At 38.2% G+C, this 19,947-nt stretch overlaps 1 protein-coding gene across 1 annotated transcript in view; it reads right to left on the bottom strand.

Moving 5' to 3' along the window:
* b3glcta (beta 3-glucosyltransferase a) overlaps nt 1–19,947 on the bottom strand; it is a 58,391-nt gene that overhangs the window by 36,052 nt on the left and 2,392 nt on the right. Inside the window, exons 2-3 of the mRNA XM_051397209.1 lie at nt 13,262–13,305; nt 1,895–1,934 (exon numbers count right to left, since the gene is read on the bottom strand). Of these exons, the coding sequence (XP_051253169.1) occupies nt 1,895–1,934; nt 13,262–13,305 (84 nt within the window). The remainder of the gene's footprint in view (nt 1–1,894; nt 1,935–13,261; nt 13,306–19,947) is intronic.

The following is a 19,947-nucleotide window of genomic DNA, read 5'->3' as shown; positions in this document are numbered from 1 at the left end:
GTTCTACTATTTAGATTTGGCACCCTGTATTCCCTCCAAAGAAACAATGTTTGAGTGATTACTTACAGTACTTTCTAAAAGGTCACCAGCTCCTTTAAAATAAACAAGCCAGTTATACCTTTTGATGTTTGCTGTATTGTTAAAACAATAGAAAGTCTGACTCCCTTTATTCATCTTCTGAATTCGTGCCCACAAACAATATACTCTGCAGGCAAACGTAGCTTTTCTGGTGTGACAAAGGGAATTACTGTGGCGGAGCCAGATAGTGAAGCTCCATTTTTCAGATAGCTGTCTGTTTGTATTTCCTCTCTGTGCTGAGGTGCCAAATGAGAGCATTATGAAGTTGCTTTTGTGTGCTTTTGCGTCTGTGGTGACCCAGTTGAATGAACAACAGGCAGAGGTCCAGAAAACTGGCTCCAAACTCCTCTGCAGGCTCCCGAAATCACTCTCAGATGGTGATTGTATGAGCCCCCTGAAGCATGAAAGGCATGCATGCGATCTTTTTATTTGCTCTCCTTATGAAATTCCTGGTTCCTGTCAAATCGATAAAGAGATGGAACTATATTTATGAAAAAGTCTGAAGAACAGAGAAGATTAAAATTTCAAGGCAGGCATCAGACAAAAGCTCTTTTTTCATTTAATAGCATTTGCTATTTAAATTTCACACTGTCCAACATTTTTCATTTCAAGATTTTCTATCCACGATTACATCAAGTGATAATGTATTTCAATCCTTTGAGCATGCAGTTCTCTTAAAACTGAAAAATACTCAGTAATAGTTCATCCCTTTGAATGTCATTCAGCATTACAAAGTGGCTCCACTGATGCAGACTGATCCAAATATCAAACAACGGTCCAAAAGATGACCCTTACTATTAATAGCAGCTTTCAACGCAGGTGCTATCAAGTACAGCACCACATAAAAGAAGACAAATATATATGTACATATTTGATAGTCTTTGGTAACCTACAACCTGCAAAGTATAATGTATTTATTTAGAATACACATGATATCAATAAAATACTCACTGGGTAGAGTTTAGAGATTAAATAACGGAATAACAGAGAGACTTAAATAAATTACACTGAAAGTATACTTAATAATAATAATAATAATAATAATAATAATAGGGTGCAATAACATTGTTAGTGGGTAATGAGACAGGAAAGGTTGATGTTGACACTGCAATGAAATTAAGAATAATAATAAAATATGATACTAAATAAAACACTGTAAAAAGACATTTGTTGTTGTTGATATTAATATGATGTACATTATTGCTGCTGCTAAGTCTGGGAAAAAAAACTTGTGCCTCTTTAGCTGAAGCTATAAAACTGTGTATGTCCTTAAAACAGTAATAACATATTATAAAACTGTAATGTAGTTTATAGGTCCAATGTAAATCCATCTGATGATCAACGCTGATATTAGTAGATGTTATGTTCTATCATATCATATAATTAAGGAGAATATACTTTTACCGTTTTACCGAAGTAATAATTGTTTAATGGACATAATGCAGTTTAAAGAGTAGATTGGTTAGCTATTCTTCATTTCAGTATACATATCATATTTCATATTTATATTCTTTATATAGTTTCTATAAAGTGAAAGTGTTATCATTTAGGTTGGCTCTTTTTCATGACGAAGATATTCTAGCTGTCGCTAAAAGGACAGTTTCCTATCTGTACCTTATTTATACAATTAATAACTTATTATAAATGCCTTACCCCCGTATTCCTTGTGCTTCAGTAAGTATTTCATTGGCATCCAATATGTACAGAATATATCATTTTTGGGTCGTAATCTAAACTTTTTCTTTTTTTTTTCAATTTCTTTTAATTGTCTTACTTTCCCACTTTTGCCACTATTGTCATTAGTGATGAGACTTACCCAGTTGATTGTTGTGGATGACATGCATATCATCTTGGCTCTGAAAAGAGAGAAAGACTTTTTAATAACTACACAGCAACACAAAGAGATTTTCAAACACGTTTTCAAATAATGACCTACATACATCTACTTTTTGGTTTTAACAAAAGATGTAGGAACTGTTAAAAATGGCTCGCGTGAAGATGCTCAGTTTCAGCTAAATACTCTATTTCCTCTTCCTAATCACTAATTAAGACTTAGTGATACTAAATATGGAAAGCCCTGTGGGTTATTTGGAGAAATAATGGGTGATACCCCACGTCATTAGTCCTTCCTAATTGTGTGGGTTTTGTGCCTGCAGCATTTAAGCTCTGTGCATTCGGCTCAATTAAGGCGTTCAACACTGTTCCACCTCCAGAGCTGTCAGTGCACGAGGCAGACCATGGAGGGATGAGTAAATCAATCACAAGCTGAGCAAACTTTGAAGAGCTGTCTTTTACCTCCATCTTTCAGAGGAAATCCTTCAGTCTTGGGAGAAGGCGAGAACGTGCGCATTCTGGCTGTTTCCAGAGCTCTAGAGCGGCAGAGTATTAATAGATAATGACAAACCGAAGCCTGTTTTGATTTATGACTTCCTCTAGACTAACAATCATTTTACTGGCAAGCTGTTGCAGCCTTCAGAGAGCTTAACTAAGTCATAAATTTACTCTCAGTGGGTGTGGTGCAGTGGTTACAGGGAATCACTGTAGTTTGGTGGCAGTTGTCTGAACCAGCCTATGTGTAACCTGCTATCTCAGCACATTTGGAGGACTAGCAATTTTCGTAATAGAGAACAAACTATAAATTTAGTCAGTTTCCTGCCCATGAATGGTTTCCTGCAACTGTCACCACTACACATCATTTATTTTTTTGTAGGGCCCGTTTTTTATTTTTTATTTCCTCTTTCCCATTACATTCATCAAATCCTGAATCAAGCGCTTAGATAAGCATCTCGCGAGCACATTTCCAGATGAAGTAATAATAACAGAAAGTTCACCAATTATAAAGATATGCACAGCGATGATTCGTGCATATGTGAGGCTCTCTGCCTTCTCTTATTTTTTCAGGTGATCAGAGTTGGAGGCAAATATATGCATAGGCAGACAAGATCATATCAGGGTGATTTAATTCAGTGGGTACAAGACATCAGCTTAATTGGACTCAGTAGCATTAGTCATGCCCAAAAGGTTTCTGTCTCATCTTATCACACACTACTCCTCTGAAATCATTTCCTTAGCTGAAGAGAGAAGGCACCGCAAGGAAAACATGCATCCCATGAGCCTGGGGAATCTGACTCGTTATCAGATAATTACTGACATATAAAAATCTTTCCAACTCTATATAGAAACAGGTTGATATAGAAAACTCATCTAGCGAGAGGAGGAACATAATCACAAGACTTATATTTAGGAGTGTATAGTTTTTCAGGATGAATGTGGTAGTTGTGACATAAGAGTGGCAGGTGAAAGGTTCTTCACTCTGTCTCCGCCAGCACGACTTAACTCTCAGGCAGAGAGGAAATAGTAAATCACTGCACTGTCACTGTCAGACAAAATAAATCAAGACCTCCGGTGTGACGAATTAAGTGGTTGGTGAAACGTTACCTGTTATATTGATTGTGTGCAACTGTGTGTGCGCGTTTCTAATCTGTGCATGTGTGTCTACGACATGATTTCACATGAACCTAAATAAGACCTAATGTTTTACAACAGTTTTAATGAAGCTTTAATGAGAAAACTCTAACTGTAGATACGCCTACACTGTTATACATCATTTTGTAATGTTAACTGTATTTAAGGTGCTTCTTTGCAATGAGCTGTTGTAATATGTGTTGAGTCCAGAAAAATGCAGCTTCCTTATTCATTTCAATTAGACCACTATTTTGGCACAGCAGAGGCTTCAACGCAGCTGCCTCCGGCAAAGAACACAGGGTCGTCTGGCAAAAAAAAAAAAAAAGTTGATCCTGGCTGGAGTTTTTCCACAGTTTTCCAGCAAGGAACGGCTTTGGCCAAGTGCACAGTCTTTGTACTGTTGATTACTTTTTACTGTTACTGATTACTGTTTACCTGGTGGTCGAGGGTTTTGTAAAATCGTGTCTTACAGTGTTACAAACAACTGTGTTTTGCCGTATGTTTAGCCTTCAAACTTATTACACATGCATTATTCAGCCTGGACTTCTGGGATCATATTTCATTAGTTAACACGGCCCCCCTCCCCGGTGCAGCCCTTTGTGCTCATTAATGCAATGCTATTTTCGACTCTGGACACCTGCTACCTGGATTATGTAATTATTTATGCTTTCCTACATTTTTTAGGATGACTTTGCATTTACTAGTGATATTTTGCATGAAAGATCTGTTATCAACCTCCAATGTGCTGTAGGTGAGAATGAAATATCCTAAAATGACGACAAATCTTCTTCCTTTAGCCTGTTTACGTTAGTAAAACACAAAACAACAACACTGAATAATAATATGGGTTCAGGAATTCAACATTTTTTGGCTTGGCTTATTGAAAATATTCTAATATGTCAGACTTTATTAGGGAAAAAAGTCCTGGACTTATTTCTGTCCACCATACACCAATATAAGAATACAGATAAATATATGACCAGCAGTTGCTTTATTGCAGTGCTGAAGCTTTTTAAGATGTATTTTTTCTTTGAAGGCACAATTAAAAAGGTAAATGCACCTCAGATTCATATGCCCAACAAGTTACTTATTGGACCTTAACCAAAAATGCCTTTTTCAATCCAGCTCCTTGGTTGCACTTCAAAAAATCCCTGCAGTTGAGTGGCACGACGGCTACAAATCTTTCTCTGGTAAATGATCCAATATTCTGCGGCAGAGTGAACTCAGATCAGGTCTAACATCATTTTCGCCATTACTGAAAGATGAATTATTCGCAGCTCACAGAACTCGGCTCTTTTTGGCCTTCTGTGCTTCTGCACGCAGGTAACGCTCTCCTTAATCCCATCTGACAGCAGGCTGTCCGCCATTTGCAGCGGGAATCAGACACCGATAGGTGTTAAAAAGGAATTGCTATGAGTCTACACTGTCCATCTGAAGGGGTTAGTTTCACCATCCCTTGAGGGCCTTTGATCTGTGGTGCCACAGCACTGATACAGACAGACAGACAGACAGAAAGATTGTGCCTCATGTAGTTTAACCGCAGAACAACGGCAGCACCGCGGCAAAGGTTTTCCCAGCTGGGGTGTTGCATGTTTAGACTCCTTGAGAATGATCCTCAACCTACTTAATGTGATTGTTATGTAATCAAGGACACCCGCTAAGACAACCCTTTGATCCCCGCCTTTGATTTGGAAGCTCTTCACATACATACATGGCAGAGACCCTGCCCCCTGCTACATCTCTCAATCCCCAAGGGCACAGACGCTCCACTGATGTGAGTGACCCGTCAGGTCACATTAGCTCTCTGTTCACTGATGGCACGAATGATTCAAGGTTGCAGGGTTGTTATGAGTTTTGACATGTGATAGAAAAATGTGTGATGTTTGCAGAAGCTGGCTGTCTCGAAGGACTTTGAGCCCCTGAAACACCTGAGCAGTTGATCGTTACTATTCATGTGTTTACTTAAGAAAAAATTAATTTCTTGAGGAAGTGCAAATTGCTTCATTTTGAGGATGCTTTCAGATCTATCAAGCGGTTTAAGCCACCGTTTGTATCCCTCTTCTATGTCAGGGTGCCAAAAGAACTGACAAATTTCATTCAGTAGTAATTTTTCATACACAAGCAAAAGCTCTTAATGTGTAATAACTTAATGACTTTAAACGTCTGCTGCCTGTGAATATCAGCAGGCTATTCTTGTCAGGTTTTCTTAATAGCCTTTTTTCTGCATTTTGTTGACTTCAGTTGGTAAGAAAAAAACCTGTTGATAACAGTCTATAGGCCATAAAGACTCAAAACTGACAAGTTAAACTGTTAACTTGCTCTTAATGATACCACAGTAACAATTCTCGCCATGATGTGCATGACAATGTGCCCAACAGGAACTTTTAGAAGTGACTGTCAACCTGGCAGCCAAGCATTATCTTTTGGGTCTAGTAGACCTTGATTGAGACTAAAGCCGCAAGTCTCAGGCAAAAAGTCAGCATCCTCACCAGCTGATGATCCATGTAGAAGAGATGTAATACCACTGCATCGTTGATGCAGGGTGAAACCAGTTAGTCCTGGTGTTATGTATGATAAGTAAAAACATAAGGTCAGATTGTTATTTCTTTCTAACATAACACTTTAGCTGCTTTTTTTTTTGATTGTTGTGGCCTACAATGCCTGATTTCACAGCAGTTGCAATGCTTTAAGCCTATTTTTTTGCAATGAAATGCGTGAGAAGCGAAAACTGCAAAACATTTTGCTTGGAGGACAGCTATGATTGGCGGAACTCACAGGAAACTACAATTATTGGTCAAATTTGCAGAAAGGTTGTGGTGATTGGACAAAATTGCAAGGTGGCGCAGAATTCGGGAGGGATTGATTGTATTTGCGGTAATTGTTACGATCGCAACATTGCCACTTCCTGGAGGGAGTGCTTAGCTTACAGACTTGATTTCACTTTTGATGTTAAAAGAGAAAAAGCTTTAATAATTAGGACCATCCGATGGGTTTAGCAATCACAGTGTTAGGGTAACACTAGTGGTTGCTGAAGTATATATTTCCCCAAATACAATTCAAGAAGGACAGAACTGCAAGGTAACCCTAAACTTTGACAGCATCCCGATCCAACATCCACACAGCGAGGGAATATAACACAGTGCTTTTTTAATATAACCTGTGACCCCTAAAAATAATGTAGTTAATTATGTGCTCTCTGGCCTTGAAAGTAATGCTAATTACTAATGTAGTCAGTCAGCTAGTTGCCTGTTAGAGCAGATAAAAACATTACCATAATTTCTTCCTTACACTCTTTCTCGCTCATGTTTTTGGTTTAATAAAACACACCCCCTCTTCCAAACTCTGAGTACTGAGTACTGCTCTTATAACAGACCCATGCACACTGTTTGACAAGAGGACAAAGCCAAAGCTAGAGCTCCAGCTGTCTGGACTAGTATTGTTGATTCTGTGGGTTACAAAAGAAAAGTCATTGCTGCGAGGTGCTATATGCGATCTAAATCTGTATCTTACAATTACTCTAACTCAAAAGAAACAAATTGAAGCAAACACTCATCAAAGTAAAGCAAATTAGTGGGCACAGTTGTATAAATATTACAAGGTACACTGTTTGTCAAGAGGACAAAGCCAAAGCTAGACAAACCTCCTATGCCTATTTGCAGTTGCTGAGCTACGATCGGACAATCAGGAGGGGAGGGGGTGTAGCAATCAATTACTCCTCATTAACTCCTAATTCAATTATAAAAAGGAATATCAAGAAAGTTTAAATGATTTACCAGTTTTATCTTTAGCTATTATTCTTTTAAAGCTGGTATGATCTCATCAGTATGCATATAAATAGACCTCTAATGAAGGCTGTTGTATAGGCTCTGGAACTAAAGAGAAATTAATAGAGAGGATCCAGACACTGGAATAAAGTAATTCTGGTCACTGAAGTCACCAAGAAAGTTTCTAAGTTGGGAACGCTGCTAATGTTAGCTGCTAGTGTTGGGGTGCATCAGTGCAGCTCATTACTGTGCAGATAACCAAAACAAATGACACGGAGCAATTAAAACTAACTTCAATATGTAATTAACTGGCATGCAATGCAGTGTTTACAGTGAAGGATGGTATCTATAGCAACAAGCATCATCCTATCCCCAGTAAAGTAGGTGGCAGTGAACACTGAAGGTGCTATGTAAATTCTTTTATATCTGCAGGTAAACAACTCTAAATGATAACATTTTATTTTACCACGTCCTTCCCCCCACATAAAATTACATTTGATTAAGAACAAGGGGCTTATAGCTTCATTAATAATCCAGTATAAAAAGTAAGAGGGAGCTACAGTGTCAGTGCATTTAAATTTCACATTTGCAAGGTAATATAATTAGCAGGACAAATCACAAGAGTATTTAACTCCTGAAAGCCTGGATTAATCTACAGCTTCACAGTTCAGTCACATCGGAGTAATTTTTGATCTGGAGACATAGGAGAGTCTGAAAATGGTTCTTTTTATATTATTATTTATTGCATATACTGTATATACTTTTCATTTAGAGTCTTATGTTTTCAATTATATTTTGTAATATTCTTATATTGTGATTCTTATTGTACTTCCACTTCGGTACTCTTGCACTAGATTCCCTTATGCTGCTGTGTCTAATTTGAATTTCTCCTACGGGGGATCAATAAAGGTACATCTTATCTTATCTTATCTTCTGTCCAGAATATAGTTAACACTATTATAAGATGCTGATGCTGAGCTCATATTCTCTCAGTTTTGGATGATTCTTCTATACCTGCTGTATTTTCTTCCTCCTCTGACATGTTTTAGCTGCCCGCTCTTATGTATCAGCCCTGTGATTCTAAATGTTGTGTTTACCAGGATGAGCAAACTTGTCTTTCAATGTATTGTCAGTATATATATATGTGTATATATTGTAATTTACTGGATGAAGTTTCTACTTCTCTTTTTCTTTATAGGTCAACTTATTTCAGTATCAATCCTACTCTCTTCTATGAAGTTGGATTAATATTTGGCATTTTTCATCCATAATTTTACAATTTCTCACACAGTAGAACAGTTCAGCAGGGGCACTCACACTTAGTTAGAAGACTGAAAACAGAGGGATTCAGCTTTGTTTTTCTAAGCACAGGAAAAACTGTTGCCAACGGAGGCGACCAGACCGCACAAAATTGTTGACAGTGGTCCAAATCTGGTTGCCTTGGGCGACGGGGCAACCGCTACCGTCAAGCCCTGCTGTGTAAGTTATTTAGGGTCACAGTATGCTCCCTGGCCTCAACATGAGATGGCTGATAGATAGTTTTTGAGCAGAATTTAGCAATAACACGTTAAAAAAAAAGGGTTTGGTCACACAGGAAAACATCACTCCAGCTGTAATGCTCCAGCTGTCTGGACTAGTATTGTTGATTCTGTGGGTTACAAAAGGAAAGTGATTGCTGCGAAGCGCTGTGCGCAATCTAAATCTGTATCTTACAATTACTCGAACTCAAAAGAAACAAATTGAAGCAAACACTCATCAAAGTAAAAGCAAATTAGTGGGCACAGTTGTATAATTAAAGCAAGGTAATAGCAGAAGTTGGAGAGAAATGAGAAACTGTTTTAATGCTTTTAGCTAATGCTGTAGGTATTTATAAAGAACCACAGATGGTTGCAGAGTTTTTGTCCAAGACACTGAACATTGACCATATTCATGCAGGTTTGTAGTCTAAAAAAATAATTAGTTTTTCCTGCTGAGATAAGGTCATTGCAGAGGAGTTGAAGCAATGATTCACACATCAGTCTCACACATGTCCTCTTGGCAACTCAGCTCAAGGTGAGGAGATACTGGAGAAGAAGGAAAGCCTTTGAATGTAAAGCCATTTCTACAGCACAGATGAGTTTAAACACAAATCTCTGCAAAATGATGTTTGGGAGAAAGCACAGCAACCTACAAACAACATAGAAGATGTCGTCCAATCAGACTTGTTGACTTGACTTTAGTGTGTTGTTAAGGAAGGCAGGAGCTCTTTTCCTTGAAGACTGGTCATTATGTCAACAACTGAATGGCACTTAAGGTTGAGTGCCTCCACAGAGATGAAAATCTATACTCCTCAAAAGGACAAAGGAATGGAATGGTGGTTATGGCAGCAAATAAGATGTGTTTATGTCTCCTATTTGGGCTCTGAGTTTACAAGTTGAGTTTGGTGTAATTTTGGAATAATTTAAAATTAAAATAAACGTGTTTTCCTGTCTGTGGAGCACACCTGGTCTTATCCTGCACAGCCTGAGGATGAACCTAAGAAAACGTTTGTGTTATGTAACTTCGTGAAGCTACCATTTAGCCTCAAAAACATATGAAAGAACTCAATGACTCACAAAGATCAGCACTTTCAATTACTTCTGCTGTACTGGTTGTGTTCTTGTGCGTGTCGTATTACTGGCTATTGCGTTTTCCCACATCTAGGAACATCGCCTGAAGGCCCAGCCTTCCCTTTCAGAATAAAGCTCAGACCCTGCAATTTAAAAAGAAAGTGTCCTCATGTATCTTGAGAAGACCAGAATCATGGCAAAGTGACAGGAACTGTCAGGTGTATTTTTAACTAGTTGAAGTTATTCATTGGATTTGCAGGACCCTCAGCAGGAAGTTTGTGAATTATTTCTCACACTGTGTGGTACTCGTGCATCCTCTCACTGTTGAGTCCTCCGAGTGCATGAGATCAAGGCACTTCTGCTTACATTAGCAAACTTGGAGTACACTTGTTGTTTAGGCTGTTTATGAAGCCCTGAAGCGGCAGATAATCACGGTACCTGCACTTGCCTTCGCCAACTTCTCCAAGTCATTCTAAGTTCAAACTGATGCCAGTCATCAGAGGCTCTGGGCTGTCTTCAAAGGAGAGGAGGGGGGTGCTAAAACTTGTTCCATATGCAAGCCACAGCCTGTGTTCAAAGACAACCACTGAAAATGACGCTTTAATGTTTACTCCTGCAACCACGTTTCCTGCTTTCCATATCATAAGCCTTTGTATCAACAATATATGCAACAACATTGATCAAAGCAGAGTATGTACTGAAAATTGAAACATATGATGAGCTTTTCCTCCAATTTAAAAAGGAGCAAACAATAAGCCATGGGTTGCTGAAAATACATTTATGAGTTCTATAAACATGTTGTTTTAAGTGTATTACTATTTGGCTGTTGCTACTTTGCATTCAGAGATCAGTGTTACCCGTATCGCACACACTACAGGAGCCACTGCAGATTTAGCCAGATTTTAATCGTGATGGGATGAGCCCAGCTGTTTGAAGTCCGATGGGGAATCCTCTCTTATTAAGTGCCAAATGTTCCATGCTGACCACTGGCACAAAAATTATGTGTAATAAGCTCCGATCAAACACTGGTTTAAAGGTTTACATTAGGGGTTGAGTCCATTAAATGCAAACATATATGTAGGGCTGGGTTTATTTAAAATTTTTCAATACTTGAACATTTTCTTTTTTCAATACTAATTGAAACTCATGGAAAATGTGCAGTACTAGACTATATAAAGTCAGTCAAAACAAACATTAATAACAAACAGCAACGGCAATATGTCATTGTAGAGTCTAGTCTGGCTAATCCAAGGAAGAAGAAGAAGAAATGAATGACTGTGATGGTGGGTTACATTTGTAGTATTGGGAAACAGTGGCAGAGTGAGACATCTTACTTTCTCTGTACTAAAGAGCCGCTCGCCTGGGTGACTTCAGTCACTTGTCTTTTCCTCCATGGACATGAACTATTCAACATTAATGTAGTTTTTCAGAAAAACACAGCAAAGTCAGTCAGTTTAGCATGCGATAAACATAATGAGAGTGTGGTGATTGTTTCTGTGAGTTGATTTTCATACCAAAGCCGGCGGCTTAATGTGGATTCAAAATCATTGTGTTTGGTGTTAAAGTTATAGAAGACTAACTCATTTGTTATAAATGGGCTCTATAATGAAAACACCAATATAATCTTCAATATTAAATTCAAACACGTGTGGCATAAACCTGTGTTATACCCTGTGTTTAACCTACTACAATGTCTTCATTTACTCAGAACTATATTTACATGTAAATTGATCTGGAAGCCTATTGTACTGTATTTGATATTACAATTATTTATTCATAGCTGGCAAACTGTTTAAAGTTACACTGACAAAAAGGTTTCATATAGAGTAAATTGCAACTTTGTTAGAAAGTCATCCTCTGTAGAAAGAGCAATAATTAATTGCTTTATTCAGTCATTGGTTTACTTTTGAAATTATAAATCAAATGTGTTTACTTATTGTCCATTAATTTATAAGCATGTGTTGCAAAATGTTGCATTCAGTATGTAAATGACTGCCAGGCCTCCTGCCATGGCCTTGATGTAAATTCCATGACTTTCCATGACTAAATTGGAGCGCTTCCATGACCTAAAAATTTGTATTCCTTTCTAATTTGTTAATGTTGTTCCTCAGCTCAGGAGATCTAAAAAGGGGGCAACAACCTGGTTTCCACTTTGCAGTTGGGCTTGATGAGAAAAACACATTTGTAAACACATTTTGGACCTTCTCTTTGTCTGCACGGGACACACCTTGTCAAAGTTTAGTGACGTTAAAAAATTAAAATGCATTGTGAATTTTTTCAGTGTGCCACCGTGGTCCTGTGGTAACTAGGCAACAACCCCCCACGAGCTCTCCGAAGCACTAGCAGCCACATGTCAGGGTCAAGAATGGTGGAGAAGGCTTTTTGTAGACATTTATGTCTAAGAATAGATGTAAAGTACAGTTCAGACAAAAGAGGAATTTCATAAACCAGTTTCTCAGCTTTTATAATGTCTTTTTTCCAGCACATTACACGTGACTTTTATTCCTGATTATGTTTCCATTGTTGCGAAAACACTGCTCTTTTCAATCCTGTAAAGAGTTTCTTCTCCTGAATGGATGTAATTTAAATATTTGCTTTATCACTCTGACAGGCAGCTGTCCCTAATCGTTCTTTAACAGAAAATAAAAGGGCTTTGACTGAGTGTCCTTTCTTAAAAGGCACACTGATAATGTAGCACATTTATTTCAGGGAAGAAAACTGACTTAAGCAAACTTTTTTGTTTAAATTAGAAGCCAATATATCTGTGTGCTCCAGAGAACCAATTGTTTCAAGAGGTTTTTATTCTCACCTAGATTACACTGGAGGCTTAGTTGATGACAATTTCTGTCTAACATCTTTTACAACACTATGAGAAAAATGAAAAAGTGACAAAGCAAAAGGGTGAAACTTCCTCTGCAGGGAAAGAAGCGGTTTACATCAGTAAAAGGAAAGGCAGTAATTTCCCATTTTTGTGATGCTAAGCACCTCTGCCAGGGGGCTTACTGTCAACATCTTCTCACACCAAGAAGAAGTAGAGCAACTGAACATGTTAATTATTTATCGAGCAGCAACTGCAGACTTAGAAAATGCAACAGCAAGAAAATCATCTTGCATTTGAGGAAAGCGTGAGTGGATTTGAACCGAAGAGCAAATTAAACTTCCTATCTGGAGGCCAATAATCAATCATTAAGAAAGAAAAACATGGCCATTTATTTCAGCTGGTCAGGTAATTAAGGTTTTAATAGAGGTGAGGAGACCAGGAAATGAATAATTAACACTAATTATCAAGAAAGTAGGAACCACACAAGGTTTCAGACCAATTTGCACACAGGTAATACAAAATCAGGTGTCAACTGTTTATCTTACCTGTGAGCCTTTTCCTGAGCTGCCAGCAGAAAAGTTGATATAGACTGTAAGAACAGGGAGAGAAAAATATATTTAGATAACAATACAAACAGAAATAAATCCTTTAAAACTGACAGAAACATAAACCATCTCCTTCTTTCTTTAGCCTGGGTCACTTCTCTATTTAAAAGCTGCCGTAAGAAGGCAGGGCTAAACAAAACAACCTGCTTTTTGTTATTATATCTGAAAAAAATATTTAAAAGATAAGAGTAATTCTACGTCAGACCTCTAAGAGCACCGCTCATCTATCGAGTTCGAGAGCTTCTATCCAATTACCCTCTCATCGATTCTGGGACAAGAAAATCTTCGCAGAGACATTCCCAGGATTTCAAATCAATACATCAAAAACAGCAGTGTCGCTGAGAATGAATTTATAAAGCAGTTTATATTAAATCAGGCTGCCTGCACTCCAACATCAGTCAGCTTTAAATCTGACTTTAATTAGGTGATAGAACCGAGAAAGAGTTAAATTCCCTCTCCTGACTCGCTGCAGCAGGCATTAAAGGGCAACTGAGAGTGTTGATTAAAACGTAAAAGCAGAAGATGTGTTTTCTAGGAACAAGCCAGCTGAAATTCCTGCTCTAGTGTAATACCCAATACAGAAATCACACAGGAAGCAAGTCCAATATAAAAGGTACATATTTCATAAGACAGATGCAATCTTTGTGACTTGGCTTTTATGACCCAATCTGCAGTAATTTGGTCAGATATTAATTTCATCCATGCAGGGGGAACCCTCTTCTTTAATTATTCAAAGAGCGGAGTTAACTTCAAAACACTTCACAGTGTGTAAAGCCTGGAGTAAAGCCACCAGTTCAGAACAAACGAACAATGTCATGAACCTAATTATTTTAGTCATGAAAGCGCCTAAATACAACAATGGATGCAAGCCAGCTTTCAAACAGCCAACCGAGCCAAAGAAAAGTTATTTTTCCATGTACTTTTCAACTACAAGGCTTAGAAGATCTTGAAAGGAGTGGAAAATACCCCCATTAAGGTAGTGATTACACCTGAGGTCTTTACCAATTTTCACAGAAAGATACAGAGAATTTTCAAAAGGGAGAAGATCAAAACATTTCTTTTGTTTGTTGCTGCGAGAGGACACTGTTCACTGTAGTTTGCAGTTAATAGAGTCTTTTTGTGATGAGGACAGCTCGCAATATGCTTCCAATAAGAGAAAGTATTGAGACAAAATAGGGAGAAAACAAAAAAGAGATTCTTATCCTGCAGATCAAACAAGGTCTCTTGAAATGATAAAAAATAAACAGAGAACAAAATGTTTCTGCTGCAAGCATCTGATTAATCAAATTTCAGCAGACATTTTCGCATTTCTTTTAATTAAATCTAAAATAATATTAAATAGTATTACACTGTAAAATACCATGCAGGCATTTAGTGGAATTAACTAATCTTTTGTCATTAACTTAATGTAAATAAAAGCTGTATTAATTTTTTGGTTTAATTTTCAGACCAGTTCTTGCTGGAGTTGTTCTGACATAAGTCTCTTGACTTGAAATGATGAGTTGAATTAATGTACTGCTGTTCTCTCAACTCATTAAGTTTCTAAAGAAACATGATCATTAGGCTGTATTATCATATTAGCAGACGTCCCAGCATGCAGTGTTTGTGAGTTAAAACTCTCTGGAGATCTTACTGTTTTTGTTGTTTGAAGAAAACATACATGATAGAAACCTGCTGTGTGTCTTCAAACCGTGTTAAGGTTAACTTCTTATCAACTGCCCCTTTAAATACTTCCAGAAAACAAGCGTACTCTATCTGGTACATATACAACGATACAATTACAGCTCCTATAGAAAGGCCTGTGCTTGCTGCAGGAGCAACAAAATTGTACAATAGGGGAAATGTAATAATTTGCAACAAAACGCCAGCTAAACCAAATTCAAGTTAAACACATCATTATCTAATATCCATGAATCCTAATTACCCTGTGAAGTTCACAAACATAAAATCCGATCCAGCAAATCCTGAGCTCTGCAGAGCGGGGGGGGGAACGACTACATTGTCATCTGGTATCCCAGTTTCTGTCAGTATTAAAAATGCAACATTTGGCGCGAAATGGAAGTTTCCTACAGGAATACATTCAAGTTCACGATACATTCTGCTACATCTGCTCAAACTTCCCATCTTTTCATGGCTCACCCTGGAGAGGGAGAGGCAGAGACACACGAAGAGAGAGGGGGAGTAACTCCCTACATAATGTCAGGAGTGCTGATGGGAGCACCTCCATCTCATCGCCTCCTCAGTGTGCATAATCAAGTCTGTTGTTTCCAACGATGTTTTCAATTGAGCCCCACCGAAGGGAACTTGTTTGCTTTGATTTCCGAAACTCAGGAAATCACTCAACATGCCAAAAGCTCTGAATGGTTTAGCTGAATGCTTTTCAACAAGCATCTAAATGTACATTGTCATTGTAATCAAAGCAGTGGTTTGATGCAATTAGCTACGAAACACTGTGCTCAAAACAATCGGAGGGAGTCAGGTTGGTGTCTTAGCCGAATTCTAAGAATCTGACAACAAAGAAAATATGTATAGTTGGTACATACTAAACAGAAATACAATTATTCTTAGAGGTGAAAGGTTCTGCGAGAAATAGGAGCCATTTCCTTATATTGAACTTGTCTATAATGTAAAAACCTTGTTGGATTCACAGTAGTTAAGCAATGCTTGTTTGACAGTTGGCTGGTGTCTGACTTGACTTACCACTTCATCCAGGATTTAATGGGTACAGAGGGAGTAGAGAAAAATTGAGCCACCACATGAAATTACTTTGAAGTATTTAAATCCCATTAACAAAGGCAGCTACGCAGGTGTATCATATTAACTTGGTTGCTAATTAGCAGTCAGTGTCAGCTTTAAAAGAGCTCTGATAATCACGGCGTCCATGTGTGAGTGTTCAAAGCAAAATGAGATAACTAAAGGCTTCCAAAGGGGCTGAATAGTGAAGAGCCCAAACTGCAGCTGCACTGATCCCGAAAAACAAAGTTATTTAATCTCGCAAAGACAATAAAATCTAAAATCATGATAGCTTCGAAATGCTGATATTTATGGCAGGAATGCCATCCAAAAAACTCTTATGAGACCATTGCAGAAACATCCCCATGCTGAGGGCCATTAAACCTGAATTCAACCCTTAGCAGGCCCCTTCTAAAACCATCTAAAACCAGCAGCTCCCAGCAGTCAAATTCAAACAAGAACACTATCTGCATGGCACAAAAATGGTGTAAAGTGGCTGGTGAGGACAGTCCAACGAGCCAAAGAGACTCAGACTTTTCCCTTAGAATCAAATCAGGGAGTAAAAAGGCAATTAATTCTACTGGAGGTAACAAAGTGGACTCAAATGGGATTCTCATGTCACTGTGTGTCTGCCATTAAGGTGTGTTAAAATTTAAAGTTAATTTTGCTTTATTCATGCAACTTTGATGAGTTTTTTGCAGTTCATATTCACAGCAGCACAAGTACGGACTGTAGAAAGGTTCGCTGTAGATGTGAACTCGGCACAACATTTGCCTTTCTATTTTAACCATATCCACGGTCTTAACCATACCGAGTTACTTCTGGCATGGAGGTTATGTTTGTGGTGCGGTTTGTTAGTTTGTCTTTCATCCAAATAACAGAAACACTGTTGATGAAACTTGGTGGCACACTGCATCACGGGCCAAGGAAGAAACCATTAAACTTAAAATATTTTTTTGGTGTCTATGGCAAAATAAACTGAATTTGTCGCACATGTGCGACCCCTCGTAATAAGAGTGAATGGTGTGCCCCAACTACACATACAATAAAACAGCAACCTCAAACATCACTGCAGAAATAAGCAATGAGGAATGTGATTTTCCAGATTTTCCGACCTGCACCAACCTGTTATCATTACAAGAAAATGCAATTTGCATGTCATAGAAGACTGAACTAATTTGCCTTGGCATAGGCCAGCAGCCTCTGAGTGCCCTTCTAGTTATTGTTGTCATTGAACCTATTCTGGGCTTTTGCAGAACCCTTCTATGTGGATGCTCTTGTGTTTTGTGCCTGTGAAAGTGAGACAGGGACTGAACTCAAAATTTATCAACAACTCCAATTCTTTCTGCAGACCTGTCTTGACCTCAATTTGTGTTGCCCAGGACAAATCCATGTCTGTATGCTTCTTTGCACTGTGTGTAATCACACGCCCCTTAAAAAAAAAAAAAAAAAAGCTTTGAACACATTTTAAGAAGATATGATTTTTATTGTTGGTGAAAAATCCAAAATCCCAATGTCTCATTCTATTTTCTCATTCTGTCTCATTTTATGATCGAACAAATTGAAAACTTTGTGGGGACAGAAGCAGCAAACACACTATTATAATTAAACTTGCTCCTCAAAGAACTAGCACAGATGGCACACAGTTTGAGCTGCACATACAGTTGTAATAATGCATCTAATTTGTATTTTATGAAAACGGCTCTGCAAACTGTTAGGCACACAGGAAGCACAGGCTTCATCTGGCATTGTGTCATATTAAATTTAAACTTTTTATTTTCACTCAAGCACTGCCAGCAGCCATCCAGAACCAATACAGGCGACTCCCAACCCAGTTAGAGCTTCCAGCTGACATGACTTCTTAGGATGCTTAATGTGTGTAAAGATTATGAAAAGAGCTTTAGTGAAAATATTAAATTTACTCCATTGGTGATAGACAATCTGACCATAATTTAGGAAAAGAATAACTGAACGAAAAAAAGAACTGTTAACAAACACATGGTGCCTGAAATATTACTGCATATGACATACGTCAGTAGTTTATGCATCTACAGTGTATCTAAAATATGCATAGAAAGTGTCTCACTCTTCATGAATTACAAAACAGTCACTATAGTGGCCTGTGTGTGAATACATTAGCAATTCTTAGTATTATAAGTAGTGCTGTCAAACGATTAAAATATTTAATCGCGATTAATCGCACATTTTTATCTATTCTAAATGTCCCTTGATTTCTTTTTGTCCCATTATTTCTTCTCATTTTAATGCTCTTATTATTTCAGACTGGACGTGCTGTGATGATAGCTCAGTTCACAACGACAAAACACACAGATCACTTTGGTCTTGTCAATGGAACCATTTGGCAACTTTTTAAAAGTAAACTTTCCATTCAGAATATTATTGGCATTCACTTCGGCGTCTCGCGCTCGCCATCCACTCAAAACGTAACGTCTACTACTCTTGTGTAACAAGTGTGTGGGGCGTGCCTGTTGTTTTGTTTCTGGTCTATCCGATCCGGTGTGGTGTTGTAGTTTTTCTAACGTTACTAGTTGTTGCAACAGCATGTGAAAAAAACTACACAGTGTTCTAGGCCAAAAAGAACGTTAATCTCGCGCTACAAAAATTGACGCCGTTAAAATGGGTTTGCGTTAACGCCATTAATAACGCGTTTAACTGACAGCACTAGTTTTAAGGTGGCGCTGCCTGGCGAAATGTTTATGATATGGATAAAATCCTACTTTACAGCATATGTAATTATACATTCACAATATTGATATTTATATCGTGAACATTTTCATGGGAAATAAATTAAGAAATTGTTTTATTTAGCAGTGTGGTTGCAGATTGCAACTCCCTTGCTTCACCTTCCTCTTCCAAGCGTGAGGGAGAAACTACGGTGTTTGATTGTCTCTTATTTGGCTTGAATTGGCTACTATAGATATATGGAGGTTCAACATGCTAAACTCCATGGAAGCGGAGTCTGTAGATATAAACAGCTCATTCTAAAGGTAACAAAAGCACAATTATTAGGTGATTATTCACTAATGAAAACGTAGTTATGAATATTATATTACATTTCTGAAAACATTTCTGGGCACTTTTTCACTATTTATTATTTTCATAGACTGTAAGTAATTAAAAATGAAAGTTTTCTAATTATGATTCATTTTGTAGGAGGACTAAGACCTCCACTCATCCCTTAGTGAATAACTGCTGTCCTTCAGGACAGGGTTGCAAAGGCACAGGAGCTCCTTTCAGCTCCTCCCGTGGGACCCTCAAGCACTCCCAGACCAGTATATACCAGAGATATACAGTAATCCGGGATCTGAAAGAGTTTGGCCTGTTTGGATGGCATCTTTGCCGGGTGCCTGATCCACTTCTGCTGGCTCCACTCAGTATGTGGGAACCTCAGCAGCAGCTGGACCCTGAAGTCCTCTTGAATCACAGACCTCCTCACTCTCTAACCCACAGCGAGGCCGTCCAGCCTGCACAGAAATCTTGACGTGGCGGCTCATGACCGCAGTCTCATCCCTTCAGTCACTAACCAAAAGTTTGTGACCACAGCTAACGGTCAGAACAAAGACAGTGGTTTGAGAGCTTTTCTCTGTGGCTGCGTGCTCTCTGTACCATCACCACCCACATCAATCTCACAATCTTTTAACTGTCACCTCTGAGTAAAACCACAGGAACACCTGAATTGAGGTGTCTCTTAGGATGGGCAGATGGGGAAAGCAAACTTTTCCTTCCTTTTTTTAAATATAAAATTGTAGATTTCACATTTTCACATGTTCAACCATAAATTAAGATGACAACGCAGCAACTGCAACAAATCACCACTCACATAAAAACAGCATTTGAATGTTTTTTTTTTTTTAATCTAACCCACAATTTGC

Source organism: Dicentrarchus labrax, unplaced genomic scaffold (assembly GCF_905237075.1).
Source record: "Dicentrarchus labrax unplaced genomic scaffold, dlabrax2021, whole genome shotgun sequence".
Classification (NCBI taxonomy): Eukaryota; Metazoa; Chordata; class Actinopteri; family Moronidae; genus Dicentrarchus; species Dicentrarchus labrax.
Note: the sequence above shows the minus strand (reverse complement) of the source record. Positions and strands in the feature narration are given on the sequence as shown.